The sequence below is a fragment of the Aptenodytes forsteri genome, unplaced genomic scaffold (genome assembly GCF_000699145.1).
Source record: "Aptenodytes forsteri isolate BGI_AS27 unplaced genomic scaffold, ASM69914v1 Scaffold270, whole genome shotgun sequence".
NCBI lineage: Eukaryota > Metazoa > Chordata > Aves > Sphenisciformes > Spheniscidae > Aptenodytes > Aptenodytes forsteri.
The window spans coordinates 3,375,120-3,392,520 of record NW_008794631.1 but is presented as its reverse complement, the minus strand read 5'-3'; the positions used below and the strand labels follow the sequence as shown (position 1 = coordinate 3,392,520).

Here is a 17,401-nt window from a genome sequence, read left to right as displayed (position 1 = left end):
AAACACAGCACTGTACCAGCTACTAGGAAGGAAATTAACTCTATCCCTGCCGAAACCAGGACACTTGCTTTGTATATTATTATTATTATCATTATTATAATTATTAGGATTTTATTCTATTTCAATTATTAAACTGTTTTTATCTCAACCCACGAGTTTGCTCACTTTTGCTCTTCCGATTCTCTCCCCCATCCCATCGGGGGCAGGGGGAGAGTGAGTGAGTGGCTCTGTGGTGCTCAGTTGCCGGCTGAGGTTAAACCACAACAAAAGGAAAAATAATTTATTGTGCAAGGAAAGGAGGGCAGTGCTGGGTGGGCTGTTCTGGAGGACTTCGGGGGAAAGGGAAGATAATCCCTGTCTCTGCCCAACCCTTCCCGTTCTCTCTGGACTCTTAGCAGCATCGCAGCTATGGAGGGAGGCAGTCTCGGTGTGTTCCCCAGAACTATGTTTAGGGTTTAATTCTGATTACAGTTGCATGAATTTTGAGTAGTTATTTCATTTTTTTAAATTCACGTTTTGTTTGGTTCCATGGTACATACTGGAGCAAGTGACTTCAGGATCATCCCCTTACAATAACATAACTGAACTAAGAAAGCCTCACGGTCTGTGGAGACCAGGCTCTTCCCTTCCTGTGTGTTTTCTTTTCAATTGATATAAATCACAGTAATAACTTGTCAACTCTATAGTAAGGCCAACAATGAAATTGCCTGTCTGAGGCACATTGTTTTGTCACACTCTTGTCCAGAATGCCTCATGTCTAGTCAGAGTAAATTTGATAGTTTGGAATAAAGGAGGAGGGAGGGAAGGTGGAGAGAGGAGGGATGGGAAATCAGCCTTTGGTCTGGACCTCTCCTCTTCCCGTGACTGAACAGCAGGGAATAATGTGGAAGAACAGATATTAATGAAGCTGAAAAGGTGGTTTCTAGATGGTTTTATTTTGATTATCTGTAAGGATTTAATGAAGAAAAAAATCATAAAAGAAGTTCACCATTTTTCTAAAAGGAAGCCAGCTCCTTTTTGCCTTGCACTAAGACAAAGCAATGCTCTGAAGCCTGTTGCACATCTTAAACACTAATTAAATGACAGGCTGTGGCTGCAGCACCACGCATCCACTCATCGGCTGACACGACCTTTTCAGGTGATCCGTTTTGCTGCCTGACCGTCCGTGAGGAGTTCTGGGTCCACAGTCTGTTGGCAGCTGCTCTAGCCGAGGCACCGGACTGCAGAGCTGTTGGGAGAGAGGCAGAGAGAAACACGGTGCAAGAGCCAGGCAATTTAAGAGCAATAAGGAGGAAGACCGTAGGCATTAAATAGAAGTTAGACAGTTTTGATTAGGTTTGTGCTTGGTTTTTTGTTGCTTTTTGAATATGAAGTTGTCCTTGCTGATTTGGGAAAATGAGATAAATGTGTTGATTTTAAAAATGTCCGAGGTCTGCATTTGGCTCTGAGAGGTTGTTATTTCGGGAAGGGCTTTCCAGGACTTACAAAGAAGAGTTTTGAAGATCAGGATTAATGACAAATATGATCAAAGCTAAGGAAAAGTACACTGAGTTGCAAAAGATGAAAACATGTCATTTCTCGACAGCAGTTCTGCATTCGTTTGCTTTATGAGTGACAGTTTACTTTAAAAGTGGAGTTGTAAAATATTGATAGATACTTTCTTATTGGGAATCTTTTATTGAGTTTAGTAACTTCCAGTTTGGAGTGACAGCCACTAATCAGTTTAATTTTTCCATGGTAAGTTTCCTGTCACATCCCATTAATCCAGAAAATTTACGACATGCATTCTTTATTGCAGGAGCTTCGCAGTAAATTTTCTGGTAGGGATTTCATTTAAATTAGGGAGAGAATGGTCCAGGGGATAGGGTACTACTTGCTGCTCAGGGATTTTTGGATTCAGTTACTTGCTGTTTTGTAGTCTGCTTGAACAAGATTGCCAAGACTTCGTTACAAGAGCTCGTCAGAATTGCTGCCTGGGATCTCATTGCATATTTTTGCCTTGGTCCTTCAGGTCTCAAATGCCATAGAACAAATAAAGTTTTTATTAGTAGCTGTCAACAGTTGATCCTTTTTGGGGAGGGGATAAAATGTTTTATAATTAAAGGGACAGAATGACCATGTACACTGACAGAAGCAAAGTTAACCATGGTAAAAAGTCCTGGATGGACTTCTGCACACCAAAACAGTTGTTTCCCTATTTCCATAGCATCCCCAAAGGCAGCTGTAAAGTCCAAAGGATACAGTCTAAAGGATATAATGCATTAACCACAGATTTATTTCTTTTTCAAATAATACTACCCCTCTTACCACATCAATTTTTCTCATTCAAACAAAGATGACATGAGGACATTATTATAAAGTGAAAGCTTGTTATTTCCCTTTCTTCTTCTCCTACCTGTGAGACATAGCACTTGGAGTTGAGAGCACTGCTTAGAGATCAGCTTTTTGACTTCCGTTACACTCATTAGTTTGGAAAGAGCCTTTCAGTGCTTTGTGTCTGATGCCTGCCTGGACTCCGATGTTCTCCCATTAAAGCACTCAGCTGAATAATGTGGTTTTCAAAGCTGTGTATAAGCATGTATGAAACTACCTCCTGATAAGCTGTTTGCAGACACTGAGCAAGTACAGCAGAGGCCAGGAAACAGCCTGCCGCTTTGAGGATATCTAATTATGGTTGAATCCCACTGTAGGTACAATTCACGGTGTCCAAATGGTGGATCATGTCATTTAGGAGAGCAATACAATCGTTAGATACAGAAGAACAGTCCACTGTGTCCAAATTCTGAAGGTGCAGCTAAGTGCAGGTGCAAAGTTGGAGCATGAGGCCCTTAAAAATATATGGCTCTTGTATACGGGAGAGAACTGATGTAGAATAGTGTCATTCTGTTGAAGTCTGCAGAAGCAGATTTTTCTCTGTTTATGGAACTAGGGTGTTACTTTACTCAGATGTTATTTCAGTCATCCTTTTTACTAGGCCTTCATGCCCTAAAAATGGTAGAGTTTATGCTACCGTGCCTCTCTTCCCAAACCCCACCATCCACAAAATGCCAACTTCTAGCTAATCAAAAAAGCAAAAGCAAAATGCTACTAATTTGACTAGTGCACAACAGTCAAATTAGCTTTGGGAAGTCCCAAGCTCTGGGAAGCAAGGGGAGCTCTCCTTACTTTCCCCTTTCCCACCAAAACTGTACTTTCAGTTAGCCTGGAAAACAGTCCTCATTTAAAAATATGTATACGTCTATATTAGATTCTTCTGCAAAGAGGCCCAAAGCTGGGCTGATGGAATTCTTACCAGAGAATATTGCCAGGATATTATTAAGGGAAGGGCAGAAGCTGGCGCGTTCCTGACTATAAAGTGCAGGATGATGCTCATTTCTGGAAGGCAAATTGACTTGTAAATACAGCTGATGGCAGAAATTCAGCACTTTTTAATAGTAAAAGTAGGGAAAGCATCTATCTAACAACTTGCAGTTGGACATAAAGCTTTTACGTGCAATAGAAACACTTGTGTACATCTTAAAAAAAAAAGTGAGACTTCTGTGGGTGGCTGTGTGCATGCATGCATTGCTAGAGTAAGAAATAATTATATTTTGCTGTTGATATTTGTTTTTTCTATTTGAAGACCCTCTACAGTCTGCCTTGTGGACTCCCATGGCAGAGGCTTGGAAGCTTAAAAAAAAAAAAAAAAAAAAAAAAAAAAGAATTAATCATAAAGAAAATGTTATATAACACGGTAATTTTAATGGGATAAAGCTGTGAGAGGTTTCTATGGTAACGCTGCTGTCAGCAGCTGCCTTGCCCTGGCATCTGGACATGTTTGGGGCTTATGAGGTGACTGCAGGCAATACTAGAAGATTAGAAAAAACACGAGTGATATGAAGTTTGAATACAACTCAGCATCCTTTTATTAAAAAAGAAACATGCAACCATTTCAGCTGAAACTCGTAGAAATTTTGGAGTGACAGTTGTGGGCGTGTGAAGGCAGTTAGCTGGAGCCTGAGTACTTGAGGTCTCCTAATTTCTGATTGCTAAAGCGGACGGTCCAATCTACCATGCCCTCACATAGGTTTGGATAACTTGTCTTCACCCTTACAGCTCTTTTGAAAAATCTGACCTAGCTGTGTTTGCAAAGCAGCCTCAAACTTTATTAGCAAAGCGGATTTCCATAACGGGGCTTTGCTTTGATTTGCTTTTCCTCGGCAGAGCGTCTTTAGAAATAGCCTGTGCCCGCAAGGAGTCAAACCTGAACAGAAAAAAAGCACTTCCAGCCATTCCAAACCAGGCCTGAATTTTAGCAATTTTGACTGTAGACCTTCTGTGGAAAAAGACCTAGTGTTAGATGGCATCTGTGCTGTAACAAGTACTATTTGGGGAGGAGTCCATTTACCGTTCAGTGTATTCAATCCCTTGAACACCTAAATGGGTGTCAGATTTGGAAAACCACTGACACATGTCTAATTTTTTAAATGTCAGGCACCTGCTGCATGTACCACTGAATATGGACCTAGAGAAAGGTGATTCTGCAAAAAAATTACGAACTTTGTGACCCACCTCTCTTGAACAGCCCCTTTAAATGAGTTGCAGTCCAACATGAGTGGAAGTAAGTGTTTTAGAAAGTTTACCTTGAAACTCTGGTGAGTTGCAGGGGCAGCAGCAGGTTATAATGGGAACAGTTTGAGTCTTGGGTGGGAGAAATTTGAGCTTGTTGAGAACTGCAAGGTCAGCAGTGTTGTGGGTTGTTGCTTACTAAAAAATTCTTCAAAGCTGGTGCTATTATGAGAATAGTGATAATAAAAGTTAATAAAATTGTCCTTAGCACTTACAGTGTGATGATGATGACGTATGTAAAAGGTTTTATTTGTTGGCGTTTAGCCTATAACTACTTTTATTTCAGATTATATGTGGCAGCAAGAATCTTTCTGCTTGCTATATACTATCCCATTTAGTTGCAGCCATTCATTTCATTGCATCCCATACGTGCTGTGCTTCCATTCAGCTTGATTAATACCAATTTCTCTGCAGCCATTGCCTCAGCATGAGTCAGGCGATGACCATATTTCCTCTTTATACAGGACAGTGTCGAGGCAGGGGATAAGGAGACAACTGGCGTTGCTGAGAAAGAAAGCGAGGTACATATGAACAGCCTCAAGAGTGTGGTCGTGCTTTAATATCTTCAAGATGATCGCGGAAAAAAATGTATTTGTCATTTGCATGTCGTCAATATGCAGGCCGATACGATGCAACTGTGACCTAGCTGCGGTATCTATTCTAACACTGCACAGATATATCTATATCTGCCGTATATATTCTAACACCAGAGCACCTTTCATTCAATGCAGGACCTGCCTTAGAAACTGCTTGTTGCAGCAGTATAGAGTGATAAATATCTCGGGGCAGCAAACAAAGCAGCTGCATGGTAGAAGGAGGTATAATGCTGTTTCTATTGACATTTGGAAATATGTTGCATAGATTCCCAGTAGCTTTTACACTTTCCATAAATTTGTTTGCCTAGCCTTCCTACAAACATCTTTATAGAAAGAAAAAAAAATTATTAATAATTTATTTTTCCTAGCACATCATTTATTTTTCCTAGCACAATATGCTCTGAACTAAAACAGATATTTGAAAATAATCATGTTACGAGTTTGTTTGCTAAAGCACAAATCCTGCATCAAGTTAGATACAGTTAAAATCAATTGCGAAGCAACAGAAAAGCTCAATGACATACTTTAAGCTGTGCATGTGTGAACTCGAATGATTGTATTTTGCTTACATTTCTTCAGAGGTGATAAAACTACTTACCCTGAATCCTTCTATACTAAAGTGAAACTATAATGTGTTCAAACGTGCACAGAGAGCAGCACAAGAGGAATGGCTACATACTAAATTCAGGGATAGAAGTGGGGACTGAGAAAGAGATTGTAACTCATTAATAGTCATTAATCACTTAGGATTTGTATCTCGAGGTGCTGACTACCTCCTTTTTTGTTGTTATTCATTCTGGTGCCACAATGTATACAAAAAGATCATGAACTGGTCTCCATTCACTTTGGTTTCAGAATATGGTAAGTCCAGCTGTCCAAGCTTGGGTTTGTTACCCTGCTGTAAAACAGCATTAGCTCTGCTACGATCAAGGATATATCTGTGGCTCCAGGGTATCCCAGTGTCACTGGGAAGCTAGTTTGAAGCTCACTGGTGCCGTACTCCTCACCAGCGCTGCCACATCCATGTAGAAATCAGTGGAATTATACTAGCAAGAAAGTACAGGACAGCAGTGGTAGATCAAGCCCAGCTTGGTGTTGACACAGTGCAGGAGTGTTGCGTTGCTTCTCTAGTGTTGGCTTGTCACTCCTAATAAGTCTGGTCCAAGTAGAAACATGCAAGAAATTCCTCACTATCCTGTGAGAACCAAGGCTAAGTCTTTGAAATCTTTCCCCTTTTTTCTAATACCACTTGCGCTTATAAATTTGAGGTCTGTTATCTGGTGAGTTTGACCCTGTGTTCTGTTTAAAATAGCAGTATTACTGTATGCAAGAGTTGCCATAAGAGATCAAGCTATTTGCTAAACTGATATCTGGCCTTCAGTGGCGGGTTGTCCCTTTGATGCTATAACTTGCGTAATAAATTCTTCAGTACTACCCCAAAAGTCTTCCAAGACTTTGCAAGCAATTGATGTATTCCCTAAAGCATGATGATTAGTTCCTCTTGACATTATATTAGCTAGCTTAGCTGCAATTATAACCAAATGTCATGAAAATTACCCCGTCCCTTTCTAAATCCAGCCATGGGGCGAGATCTTCAGCTCTGGAAAACCGGCATAGCTCAGGGAGCTCCTCTGGCAGACCCCCCAGCGGCAGGCTCAGTACCCCTCCTTCTCCTCTCCCTGGGCTCATTCTTGCTGCTGCCGAATCTGTGGCATTGTGTTGAGCTGACAGCGGTGTTAATGAGAGGAGAGTGCGACCGTGTGAATCGGCTGCATCCTGGGTAAAGAAGCATTCACTTCTGCTGCAATTAAAACAGTCAAGTGGTTCTTCTATCGCAGCCCTCATGGTACTGGGTGACCCTTGCTTTGTCCCCTGTGTGGTTGGTATAATGGGACAACTGTCCAAATTTCAATAATACTGCTAGAGAGAGCTAATTTGGAATACCATTAGGCTGTCTAGTATTATGGATGACCTATGGAAAAGAGGTTTGTAGGACTGGTTTTCAATATGAAGTAAGGTAATACAGGTAACTATATCTGCAAGTATGCGGTTCACTATAGCTGGGTATGAATTCAGTGGGACGAGCCTCCCCTCTTTTTTTTTTTTCTTTTCTATACTAATCAAATATATTTGAGGCTGATAGTGAGATTCATTCTGTGCTACCTCACATGTGTTTTTGTAAAAGCTTTTTTTAATCATCTAGCTTGCATTGTTTTCGTACTCTGAGACACAAGAACAAATGATTACGCAATTGTGAGCTGTGGTATACATTCAATGACTCATGGCTAAAGGCTGTGAGAGCGTCACCTTTTCAGTGCAGGGCATTTGAGAGCTTGATGCATGCAAATTAGTATTCTCCTCCTTAGTGAAATAAAATGGGCTATACAAATCCAATAAATAGAAAAGAACTGTTGATCCTAATCACAACAGACAGCAAGATCAATTTCTGCAGCATGCTGTTGGAAGCACATGGTATAAAATCAATCTGATATGCACTCTGTTCCCCCTCTTTCCTACTAGCCTCTTCCAGGGCTTTTACACTCATCATTTATTTTAATATCTTCTTGGGCCAAGGCTGCTAAAATTGGTAATACTATGAGTGGCAGGCTTGCATGCCTTACAAGTCACAGGAGAAGATGTCAACATCTGCCCATGTCTTTTGATGTTACTTCTTTTTACGGTAGACTATCCTTCGTCAGCAGCATTTTCAATTTAAACTAAAGCTTCTCCAATGATTTCTACAAAACCCTATAGTGTTTTCTGCCTTCAAGGTCTCCGGAAGGATTTCTTTATCACATCAATTAACAGCAGTGAATAGGAGTAGTGCTGAATATTAGATATTGCTAAAAAAAAAATGCCTGAAGAGTGCCCATGAGCAATTGCAGATAGTTCAGTTGAGTTCAGGTAGCTGAGTTAGCCTCATCCGTGGAGGAAAGATCAAACTGAGGAAACAAAGAGTATCAGGCTGTTAACTGGAGATCAGAGATATTTCTACTAACTGTAGCCTGACATTGGTACCTAGAAAACAATTTTTCTTCAGTGTTTTTACTTTATCCTGGTGCTATCTGCCGTATGTTAAAAATTCCATGTTGAAGTTAATTGGATTAACAGAATGAGTTTTGTCATTTACCTTCCACCCTCCAACTCTTAAGATTAATCCACTGTAAGTATGTAACAAATATGCTACTGTAGGCATATACCAGTATATACCAATACAAATATTAGGGTGATACATAGATTACAGCAACAGTGTCTGCTGGATGAAGGATTCAACATTGATCTATAGGCAGGTACTTTTCTATCCACCTTTCAAGAACTGGAACAAAACACTCATTAACTTTTCAACATGGACTGATCACAAATGGTTTAGTCATATCCAGACTGAATGAGCTTTTATGTATGTTTCTTTTTTTTATGCTGACCTAGCTATAGATCTTTACAGTTATATTTTTTGCTGATATCTGATGGAATCTGAAGATTTCTGATCTTTATCCAGCTGTAGAATGTATTTGCTCACTGATATAGCCCGATTTGCAAGTCTCTCTATTAGAAAGGAGCGTGTAATTAAGGCGATATTTTTGAAGTCAGCCTGGGTCTAGAGGTAGGTGATAGTAGCTGGAGAAGGCTTGGAGACTCTTCCCAAGAACAGACTCCACTAGCAGGGTTCTGTGGACCCCTGGACAGCTTGCAAGCTCCTTCTCAGCAGAAACCTGTGGTGAATTTCTTCCACAATACAGCTTGAAGGCAAGAGAAGGAAAAAATACTAGAGCCTTGGCAAACTGTTACTCCACCAGTAACACCTGAGGACTCTGCTAAATGTGCCTAGTGAGGTTTCATAAATTTCCCTCTCCCACCTGTTAATCATCTCCACCATGCAAGCTTACCCTTATGCTCCCCGTGCCATGCATCGGGGCAGGACGGCAGCCCCTGGTGCTGCTCTGCCCCACAAATCAGGAGAAAACCCAGTGAAACCAAGGCCACAGGTTGGCACCACCCAGGGAGGTCGCAGAGCAGAGGCTGGTCCATGGTCTCTCCAGCAGATATCCAGAACTCGTATCCTGAAAGGTCCCTCCCTCCTGTTGTTTGTAGGGAGTACCTGCCACCGAGGGGGCTGCGGCAGCAGAAGATAGTGCGGCTGTGGCAGCAGGAGCTGGTGATGGCGTTGCTACCACTAAGCAGGAGGGTGTTGCTGAAGGTGACAAAGCTCAGGGAGAAGAAAAGGACGCTGATGTGTCTCAGGTAACTCATGTCGTGCACGGGAGAGTGTGTTAGGGGAATCAGGACAGATCCAGAAGCCTGAGAGAGGCAAGGCTGCTGCAGCTCTGTGCCCCCACGTCCAACAAGTAGCAAGGGTGAGGCTCTCCTGGGATAGCCCTGGGAGGGGCCCACATGGGGTGTCCCTTCTTCTGAGTCCTTAATTTGGGTTGTGCCTGCCTCTGTGCCCCTGTGTTCCCCTGGGCTTGAGGAGATGGGACTTGATGGGCTGATGGCTCCTGTGATGGGCACAGGAGCAGCATGGGCAGGGTATTGTTTGCGTTCCCCCTTCTGCTGTTGTCTCTCTGTGCTCCTCTGTGGAGACGACCTTTATCACATAACCTAACAGGGCTTTGTGGAGAAACGGGCAGAGAAAGTAATGGATTTTTCTTGTCTTCTGGCACAATGTCCTATCAATAGCGTTACTTTGTTTTATGTAAATTATGGTGGTCAAGCTATGTATCTGTATCTGGCCTGCTGCCTTTTCTTCTGTGACCTCTGAGGAACTGCCACTGGAGCAGACCCTGCAGCTGGGCAGCCAGTTGCCACCTCCTGCCATTGCACGTTGTATTTCTTCTGTGCACCAGAATAGGATGGTCTGGCAGAGGATTGGTGAACGTGCTCTTTTCAGGTTGGATGCTCCAACAAGTTTCATTAAATGCTTTTTGTCCTAGGCTTTGTTATTGGTCAGATGCTACCTATTTAGCCTTTTTGCTTTCTCTGCTCCCCATTGTAAATCAGGAGAACTCCCCTCAATCGGTCAAAGAAATAGGTCATGTTTCCTTCTTTCATCTCCTTTATATCACTGTTATCCTGCTGACTTGGATTCCCAAAGAAATATAGGACAGTGACTCCTGGAACTTGTGGCTTTACCCAAACCCACCCAAAGTTAAGAGCAGAGTGGAAGAGAAAGGTCTGTTAATTTCCATGCACACTGAAAATGAAACCCAAACTACCTGCAGAGCATTTTTATTAATTACTGCAATAATTTGTGGTAATATAGAAAGTAGACTTAGGACGACTAAGGGGAACAGTGAAAACAGGGAAGTGATTACTCCTTTACGTTCTTGCACAAGTACTGTTTTTTGCCTTAATGTAAGAATCCACTGTGGAGAAGAAAGAAAACCCCATTCCCATATTTGCCCTGTGCAATAAACAAACAATTGTGTTTTCCTGCTTGAAATAAAGTACTGAATACTCTTATGGTGCTTTTGTGGTTTGTTTTTTTTTTCCCCAGGAAAAAGTCAGCAGCATCCCTTCAGTAGTAATAGAGCCAGCATCAAACAATGAGGGGGAGGGAGAAGAACACGAAGTCGTCGTGAAGGAGTCCAAAGATGCCGCAGCAGAGATGGGCACTCAGGGCACTGACACTTCTCCCAGTGAAACTTCCCAAGTTGAAAGTGAGCAGAAACCCACCGAAGAAATGCAGGCCGCACCTTCTCAAGATCAACCTGTTCCAGCAGAAGATGCAGCTTCTGCGATGCCACCCGGCTTTCTCTTTAAGGTCTGCTTCTTCATTCTTCTTTTACACACCCCTTCAGATCTAGCTTCTGTGGATGTGTCTGTCTGTGCCGGCAGTGTGATGATTTCTTGAGGCCAAAGGACGCTTAGTTTAACAGCCAGACACATGCACACACAAATACACACAAACACAACTTTAACATTGTGTTGTTGCTTCATACATGAAGTCTGAGAAGATACATTTTCTGCACACCATTGTTGCTGTGCATATCCTTATGTAGCTGTAAGACTCACTGACGTACAAGAACCCTTTCATCTCGCCAAATGACTACTGACAATGAATATATTGAGTAAAACTGCACTGCCACAGAGTTAGTCAGCAATATTGTATGATATATGCTAACAATATATCTGATATACTAACAATATATTTGATCTTCAAGGTCCCTTCCAACCCAAACCATTCTATGATTCTATGAATATTAAAATGGCATTTTAACAATATATCTGATATACTAACAATATATTTGATCTTCAAGGTCCCTTCCAACCCAAACCATTCTATGATTCTATGAATATTAAAAAATGGCATTTTTCTTGCCTGAAAAATCTATAGTGGAAGTTTTGGTTCTGTTGAAACCCATGGGACTTCTACAGTTCACCATAATGAAGCTAAAATGTCATTCTGTGACTTTAGTAATATTATAGTTATAAACTGTTAGGGTAATCAAAAAGAAAAGTTTAATGAGGCGTAAGAGAAATTCTCTCCTTGGCTGGAAAGACCCATAGGGTTTCCTGGTTCACAAGGTTCTTTGATGATGCTTCTCACTTCAGAATCACTGAGCAGCAGAAAAGCTCCTTGAGGATGGATGAACTTTACATGCCTTCCTATTATAATTTGCATAGTTCAGACTAATTAGTCCCGTAGCACTCCATAAGTATGCCATTCTTCTTGGTCTATTCTCATTGCTCAATATTTTCAGCAAACTTTGAGAATAACATTAAGGTGTGGGTGAACAGTATCGTGCAACTCTGACTCAGACATGCTGACCTAGTTCATCTTTTGTTTTTCATCATGCTCTCTTGGGTCAGACATAAATAAGGAGAAGCCTGCCATCTGGTTCTTGATACCGTTTTCTTTCATTATTGCAGAGTTACCATGGAACTGGCTGTGCTTCGAGAAAATTAGAATAGCACATCTCTTAAGGAGGTAGAACCATTTAGTTAAAATGGACTGTTCAGAACAGCATGCTGATCCTGCCAATGTTTTAATAATAGCCCCTTTGAAAGACAGGTATTTTTGGCATGCCCATCTGCCAGTAAATGGGAGCTCTTTCCAGGGCAAACATAAAGTAGGGCTACCATTACTCGTCTCTTTGATCACCTATTGAAATTGGTGCTGTACGTCCCACTCAAATTTCCATGGATGTTTACTGCAAGAATAATATCCAGTGGCCACAACAAGAGAATGAGGGAGAGTCTGAAATATCGGTTCCTGGGAGTCTTTCCCAAGTTTATTTGCAAAATCCTGCCGTCCCTCTCTCAGATCTGGTAATGCTAGTGGGGAATGAAAGCAAATTGCTTACACAGAAGAAATAAGGGTGGCAGGACTTGTCTGAGAGGCAGGACTTGTGGGGTGTTGCAGTATCATCTGTCCTTGAGATCCTGTGACCTTGGGAAAGGATCTTAGGTTTCCTTCGATAGTTTCAGGAGGGCTTACTTAAGCTGTCCCCTGCTTCCAAGGATATGAACAGAAAACTTTGACATGAATCAATGTCAACATTAATGATTTGAATGTACCTAACTATAGCCATATGTTTGCATAAAGAAGGCACATTGGTTTTTTTTTTTTCAATAAAGGTTTAACAGAAAATTTTGTTGAGAAAATGTCTCCATTTAGATCATGTCTATATGTTTGGTGTTACTTTCTTCAGGTTGAAGTTCTACACGATTTCGAGGCAGCTAACAGTGATGAGCTTAATTTAAAACGAGGAGATATTGTACTAGTAATTCCTTCTGAGACCACAGCTGATCAGGTAAAAACATGTGGTTCTTTCTTTTGTTGATGCTTTTCTTTGTTTCATTTTATTTCTCACAGATTATAGTTAATGGGAAATGTGTATTCAAAATGTCATTACTGTTAGAAAACATGAAGTTAGTAATTTTGTCTTTGTACTTGGTTCCATTTGAGACTAAATGGCACAGTTGGCTACAGCTAAAGTCCCGGATATATGCTACTAACAGGATCTGGCCTCAGCATATTTTCTAGGGCTTTTTTTATGCTACTTTGTAGTGGATTTTATACAGGCACACATGCACACAACGACTTAATATGGAAGATTAATTACAAACTGCGCCTCTAAAACTAACTCTGCCTTCTGGAAGTCTGAACCTGAATTAAACAACAGTTTAATTTAAGACATCTTATTTTGTTTTAAAAATGCATTTTTAAACAATTTTATTCCATGTGTTAAATGGAATTGCAGTGAAGTGAATTGATTTTTGGCCACTGCTTTAGAAGACCGTACTGTACACTGTTAGCACCAGCCACTTCGTGGGCATCTGTTAGTGCCAGTAGTGTTGGTGAAAAGTCTCCCATTGATTTGGGGGTTGAGAGGTGGGGGACTGGATCCTGCCTAGTGAGGTAGCTAAGAGCACTGCTCTGAATGAAGAATATTTCTTAAAATAGGTCTAAATACTAACGCTCTAAGCACATATGAGTGCTGGGGACTGTATTTGAAATTGTTTCGATGGTTGATGCTGTCCAAAGGTGGGTAATAACCAGTGTTCATCATCTCAGCTGAGCTTTCTTTTAATACAAGAGACAAGTAATTGGGTTTTGTGTTGGGGTTTTTTTATTGTTTTTATTTCAGAATAAAAGATTTTCCTTTCAGCAGGGCACTTTGCTCTTTTTATTGGGATAGATTCTGTTATCCTTACTCAAATTATGCTGCATCTTACCTCATGGGCAGTTTAACTGATTTCGTTATCAGTATTTGCAGAATAGGACACTGCTGTAAGGATAACAAAATCTGCTCTCTGTCTTCAGTCTGGTTTTTTTAGGATGTTATGTATTAAATATGCTTAATCTTCACTTGGTGAATTAATGAAGTATATTCTTCTCTTGTGGTGTGCATCGAAATTCCATTAGCATTAATTGGAGTAAATTGTGTGCAGTGAGGGAGAAAATAAACCTTTATGTATTCATGTTTCTGAAACCATTCTGGTCATATCTTTATTACTCAGTACCTATTTGCCCTTCGTGTTTAACATCACCATAAAGCTTACTCTTTTTGTCTTTTGCCAGGTACTTTGTTGATTTATATAGAGTCTTTTTATCTTTGTTATTCTTTATTCTCCTTCAAAATTGGCCTGTCTAAAACCATAATTCTAATATAGCTGGTAACATCAGCCTGTGTTCCCCATTTGAAGCAAACCAGTCCCACCCAGGGGCTTCAATTTTTCCATTAGTCTTGAGTGGAAGTTATTACCCAGTAAAACTGTTAATTCCTTCATACAATCTACTCTGCCTGTGCTAGAAAGCTGTAGTTCCTCTCTCCTTTTTCTCAGATATTCCACATGCTTCAAAAACGTGTCCCCAGTTACATGTACCCAGCCAATGCCATACATAAGCTCTATCTGCTTTAATGACGCTTATTTTGGGGAAGAGAGCCAGTACACCACCATATGCAGCCACTGAGCAGTCATGACTCGCTGTTGTACGTGAAGATCCGTTCATATTACTCTATCTCCTTGTGTACTCTCTGTGCAATAATAATATGGCAGCATTAGAAATTCCCTGTTCATCATGGCTTTGCGCTGGCTCCTGTTCTTAAAAGGAACAAAGCACAGAGTTAGTGAGATGAGAACAGGTTGATCGTTTTAAAAAAATACTGAATTGGTTTTATTCCAGGTAGAATTGATAACATTTAAGAGAACCCAGCACTTTCCAATAAGAAATCTCTCTTCAATTGCTTGGGCTCTGGGTTTGGTTCAAAATTTTGCATGTGAAATTCTGGTTTAGGTTTCCAGGAATTTTTGGAAAAATAGTTTAATACCAACTAAGTTTGAGTTTCTAGATATAGTAACTCCAGAGGATGCAAGAACTGTTATTTCTTCTGACTGCTGATACATGAACGAGAGAAAAGAACTCTCAGGAAAAAAAATTCAGATTGAAAACTATTTCCCCCCTCCATCTATGGTATTGTGTAATGTTTCTGGCCCACTGCTATGCTCTTACTGCGCAAGTGCACCAATATTATTGTGGGAACTTTGAAGAAGTTTCAACAGAGATTTGCACAAATGCAGATCTGGTATAATGCTGGATGACCTGGAAGACTGATTATCCAGTTTTGAGTTCAGCTGGGGGTTAGATGGGCTAAAGGCCATACAATATGCTCACAGTCACTCAGTCTCACAAAACTGGGGTCTGGCAGAACAAAGAAAACAGCCTGTGCAAAATCAGAAGCTGCTTTTTAACCAAAGCACCAAATCTTTTAGCCATGTGACTCTGAAATGTCTTCAGGTGTGAAGCTCATAGCAAGGAAGGGGAGAGAACTGAAGTTTAAGAGACACTGTCTTTTTCCTTGCAGGAGGCTGGCTGGTTGACAGGCATTAAGGAATCCGAGTGGCTTCAGTACAGAGATGCAAATAGTTATAAAGGACTTTTCCCAGAGAACTTCACGCGCCATCTGGAGTAGTTCTCCGCTCATGCAGACGAATGTGGTACGAAGCTCAGTCAGTAGGTTTTTAACCTCTTTGAAACACAGGAGCCCACGTTTTTGTAGTTTAAGCTGTTGATGGTTTACAGACTGGTGCCAGACAAAGCTTGTTGAAACATATCGAAATGAGCATGAATGCAAACAGTTAAGCTAGCAATTTCTGAAGCAGTACACAAAAAAAAATCAAATAAAAAAGAAATGTCCTTATTTGTTCACACGTACGTGGCAACAGGTTTGTTTGTGCTTTGTCAGAGCTATGGTGATCCTGTATTTGGTCCTTTCCCATGAAATCTGAAATTAGCCTCCTCGATACCAAAACCTTAACTTCTCTGCACTAAGTGTATTGTATTGAGTTGCACTGCAGAAGATTTAATTAGTTATCCTGTAGTAATGAGGTCAAACTATTATAAGTTTCATGTGTTTAAAAAAATAATTAACTGCTGCAACGTTTTTCAATGTTATTTTTGGACATGCATAATATATATACACACAAGAATTTATATGTGTATATATAAGTGCATATGGATATATATGCATTTTCACAACTTCATCGTAGTTCTTTGACTGTGTAGTACCATCAGTACATGCATTGCTCTTTCACTGTCTGGCATTACAGGAAACAGTTTTGTTCCAAAGCAAAACTAGCTGCTCCATTGCCAAAACACGATACAGTATCTGTGTTTGTAATGTGAAATTTTCATTCTGAGATGATGAATAACACCGTGTTCAAAGCTGCTAAACCTTTGAGAAGGCATGGCTCGGTCTCCCAGCTGCAGTAGTTACAATGAGATAATCTGGAGGGGGAGCTGTTATGATGCTAATCTATACTTTTTTATTTAATTGGCTGAATAAATAAAAAAAAAAGAAACAGAACTAACCTCTGAGAAGAAATAAACACAATATATTTTCACTATATGTATTTATGCAGTGTACCCTCACAGATCCTTTTAAAATAAGATATATAATGTATCCTGTATCAAAAAGTCATCTGTAACTTATGTTTTCCAGTGCTGTGTCATTAAAAATAAACCTTTGATCCAGAGAAGCGGTTTCATCTGTGGTGCTTTTGAAGTTTTGAAACACTGACATTCATATTGTTTATATTAGAGAATCCAATCTTAATTTAATACCGCTTTTTCCAAAGAAACGCAGCATAACAGGTGCACCATCTAAATTCTTGCTCTCAACCCTAGTTGTGGCCAGAGCTCCAAAAGGTCTGAACCCCAGCTCAGCACATCTCCTAGCTGCTCTTCCTGTTCCAGACTCTGACCGCCAGCTAATACCTGTCCACGAGCACCAAGGGAGCTTGTCTGTGCTTGACCATCACTCAACTGAAGATTGCTACCTCTTAGTAATTTTTCGCTTGTCCATTTATTTTGTGTGGAAAGAAAGTTCTCCATGAATCTGCTCTCTTGTTTTTGCTGATGCATGGAAGCTGCAAATATTTAGGAACATCTATATTTTCCTAGCAATTCAGCTATTTGTCATGATATATCGGTTGAGGGCTTGTTTTGTGTGCAAACTGTATCTGTTTCCACTCTATTCCTAATTTGTCAGATTTCAGCTGAAGAAACAGACTTTTTGTTACTCTGGAAGAGGAGGAAAGCTGGTTTCTCTGTTTTTCAGAATACAGTAGCTTTCAAAAGCAAGTCTAATGATAGCTGTGTATTGTGAAGAAGCTGAATGGCTCAACTGTGATAGCTGGGATTTCAGCTTTGAAATGTCACAATGAGCAATCAGAGTCTAAGGAGGTTGCAGGAA

General features: G+C 40.5%; 1 protein-coding gene across 2 annotated transcripts in view; it reads left to right on the top strand.

The window, feature by feature from the left end:
• Positions 1 to 16,685, top strand: part of AMPH (amphiphysin) — a 68,128-nt gene extending 51,443 nt beyond the window's left edge. Inside the window, exons 17-21 of one of the 2 annotated variants that reach the window (XM_019470537.1) lie at positions 5,073 to 5,129; positions 9,294 to 9,443; positions 10,696 to 10,962; positions 12,854 to 12,955; positions 15,512 to 16,685. In XM_019470537.1, the coding sequence (XP_019326082.1) occupies positions 5,073 to 5,129; positions 9,294 to 9,443; positions 10,696 to 10,962; positions 12,854 to 12,955; positions 15,512 to 15,619 (684 nt within the window). In that variant the 3' untranslated portion in view covers positions 15,620 to 16,685. Of the gene's footprint in view, positions 1 to 5,072; positions 5,130 to 9,293; positions 9,444 to 10,680; positions 10,963 to 12,853; positions 12,956 to 15,511 lie in introns of both variants that reach the window. The other variant, XM_019470536.1, reaches the window with a different exon arrangement.
• The last annotated feature ends 716 nt before the right edge of the window (positions 16,686 to 17,401 follow it).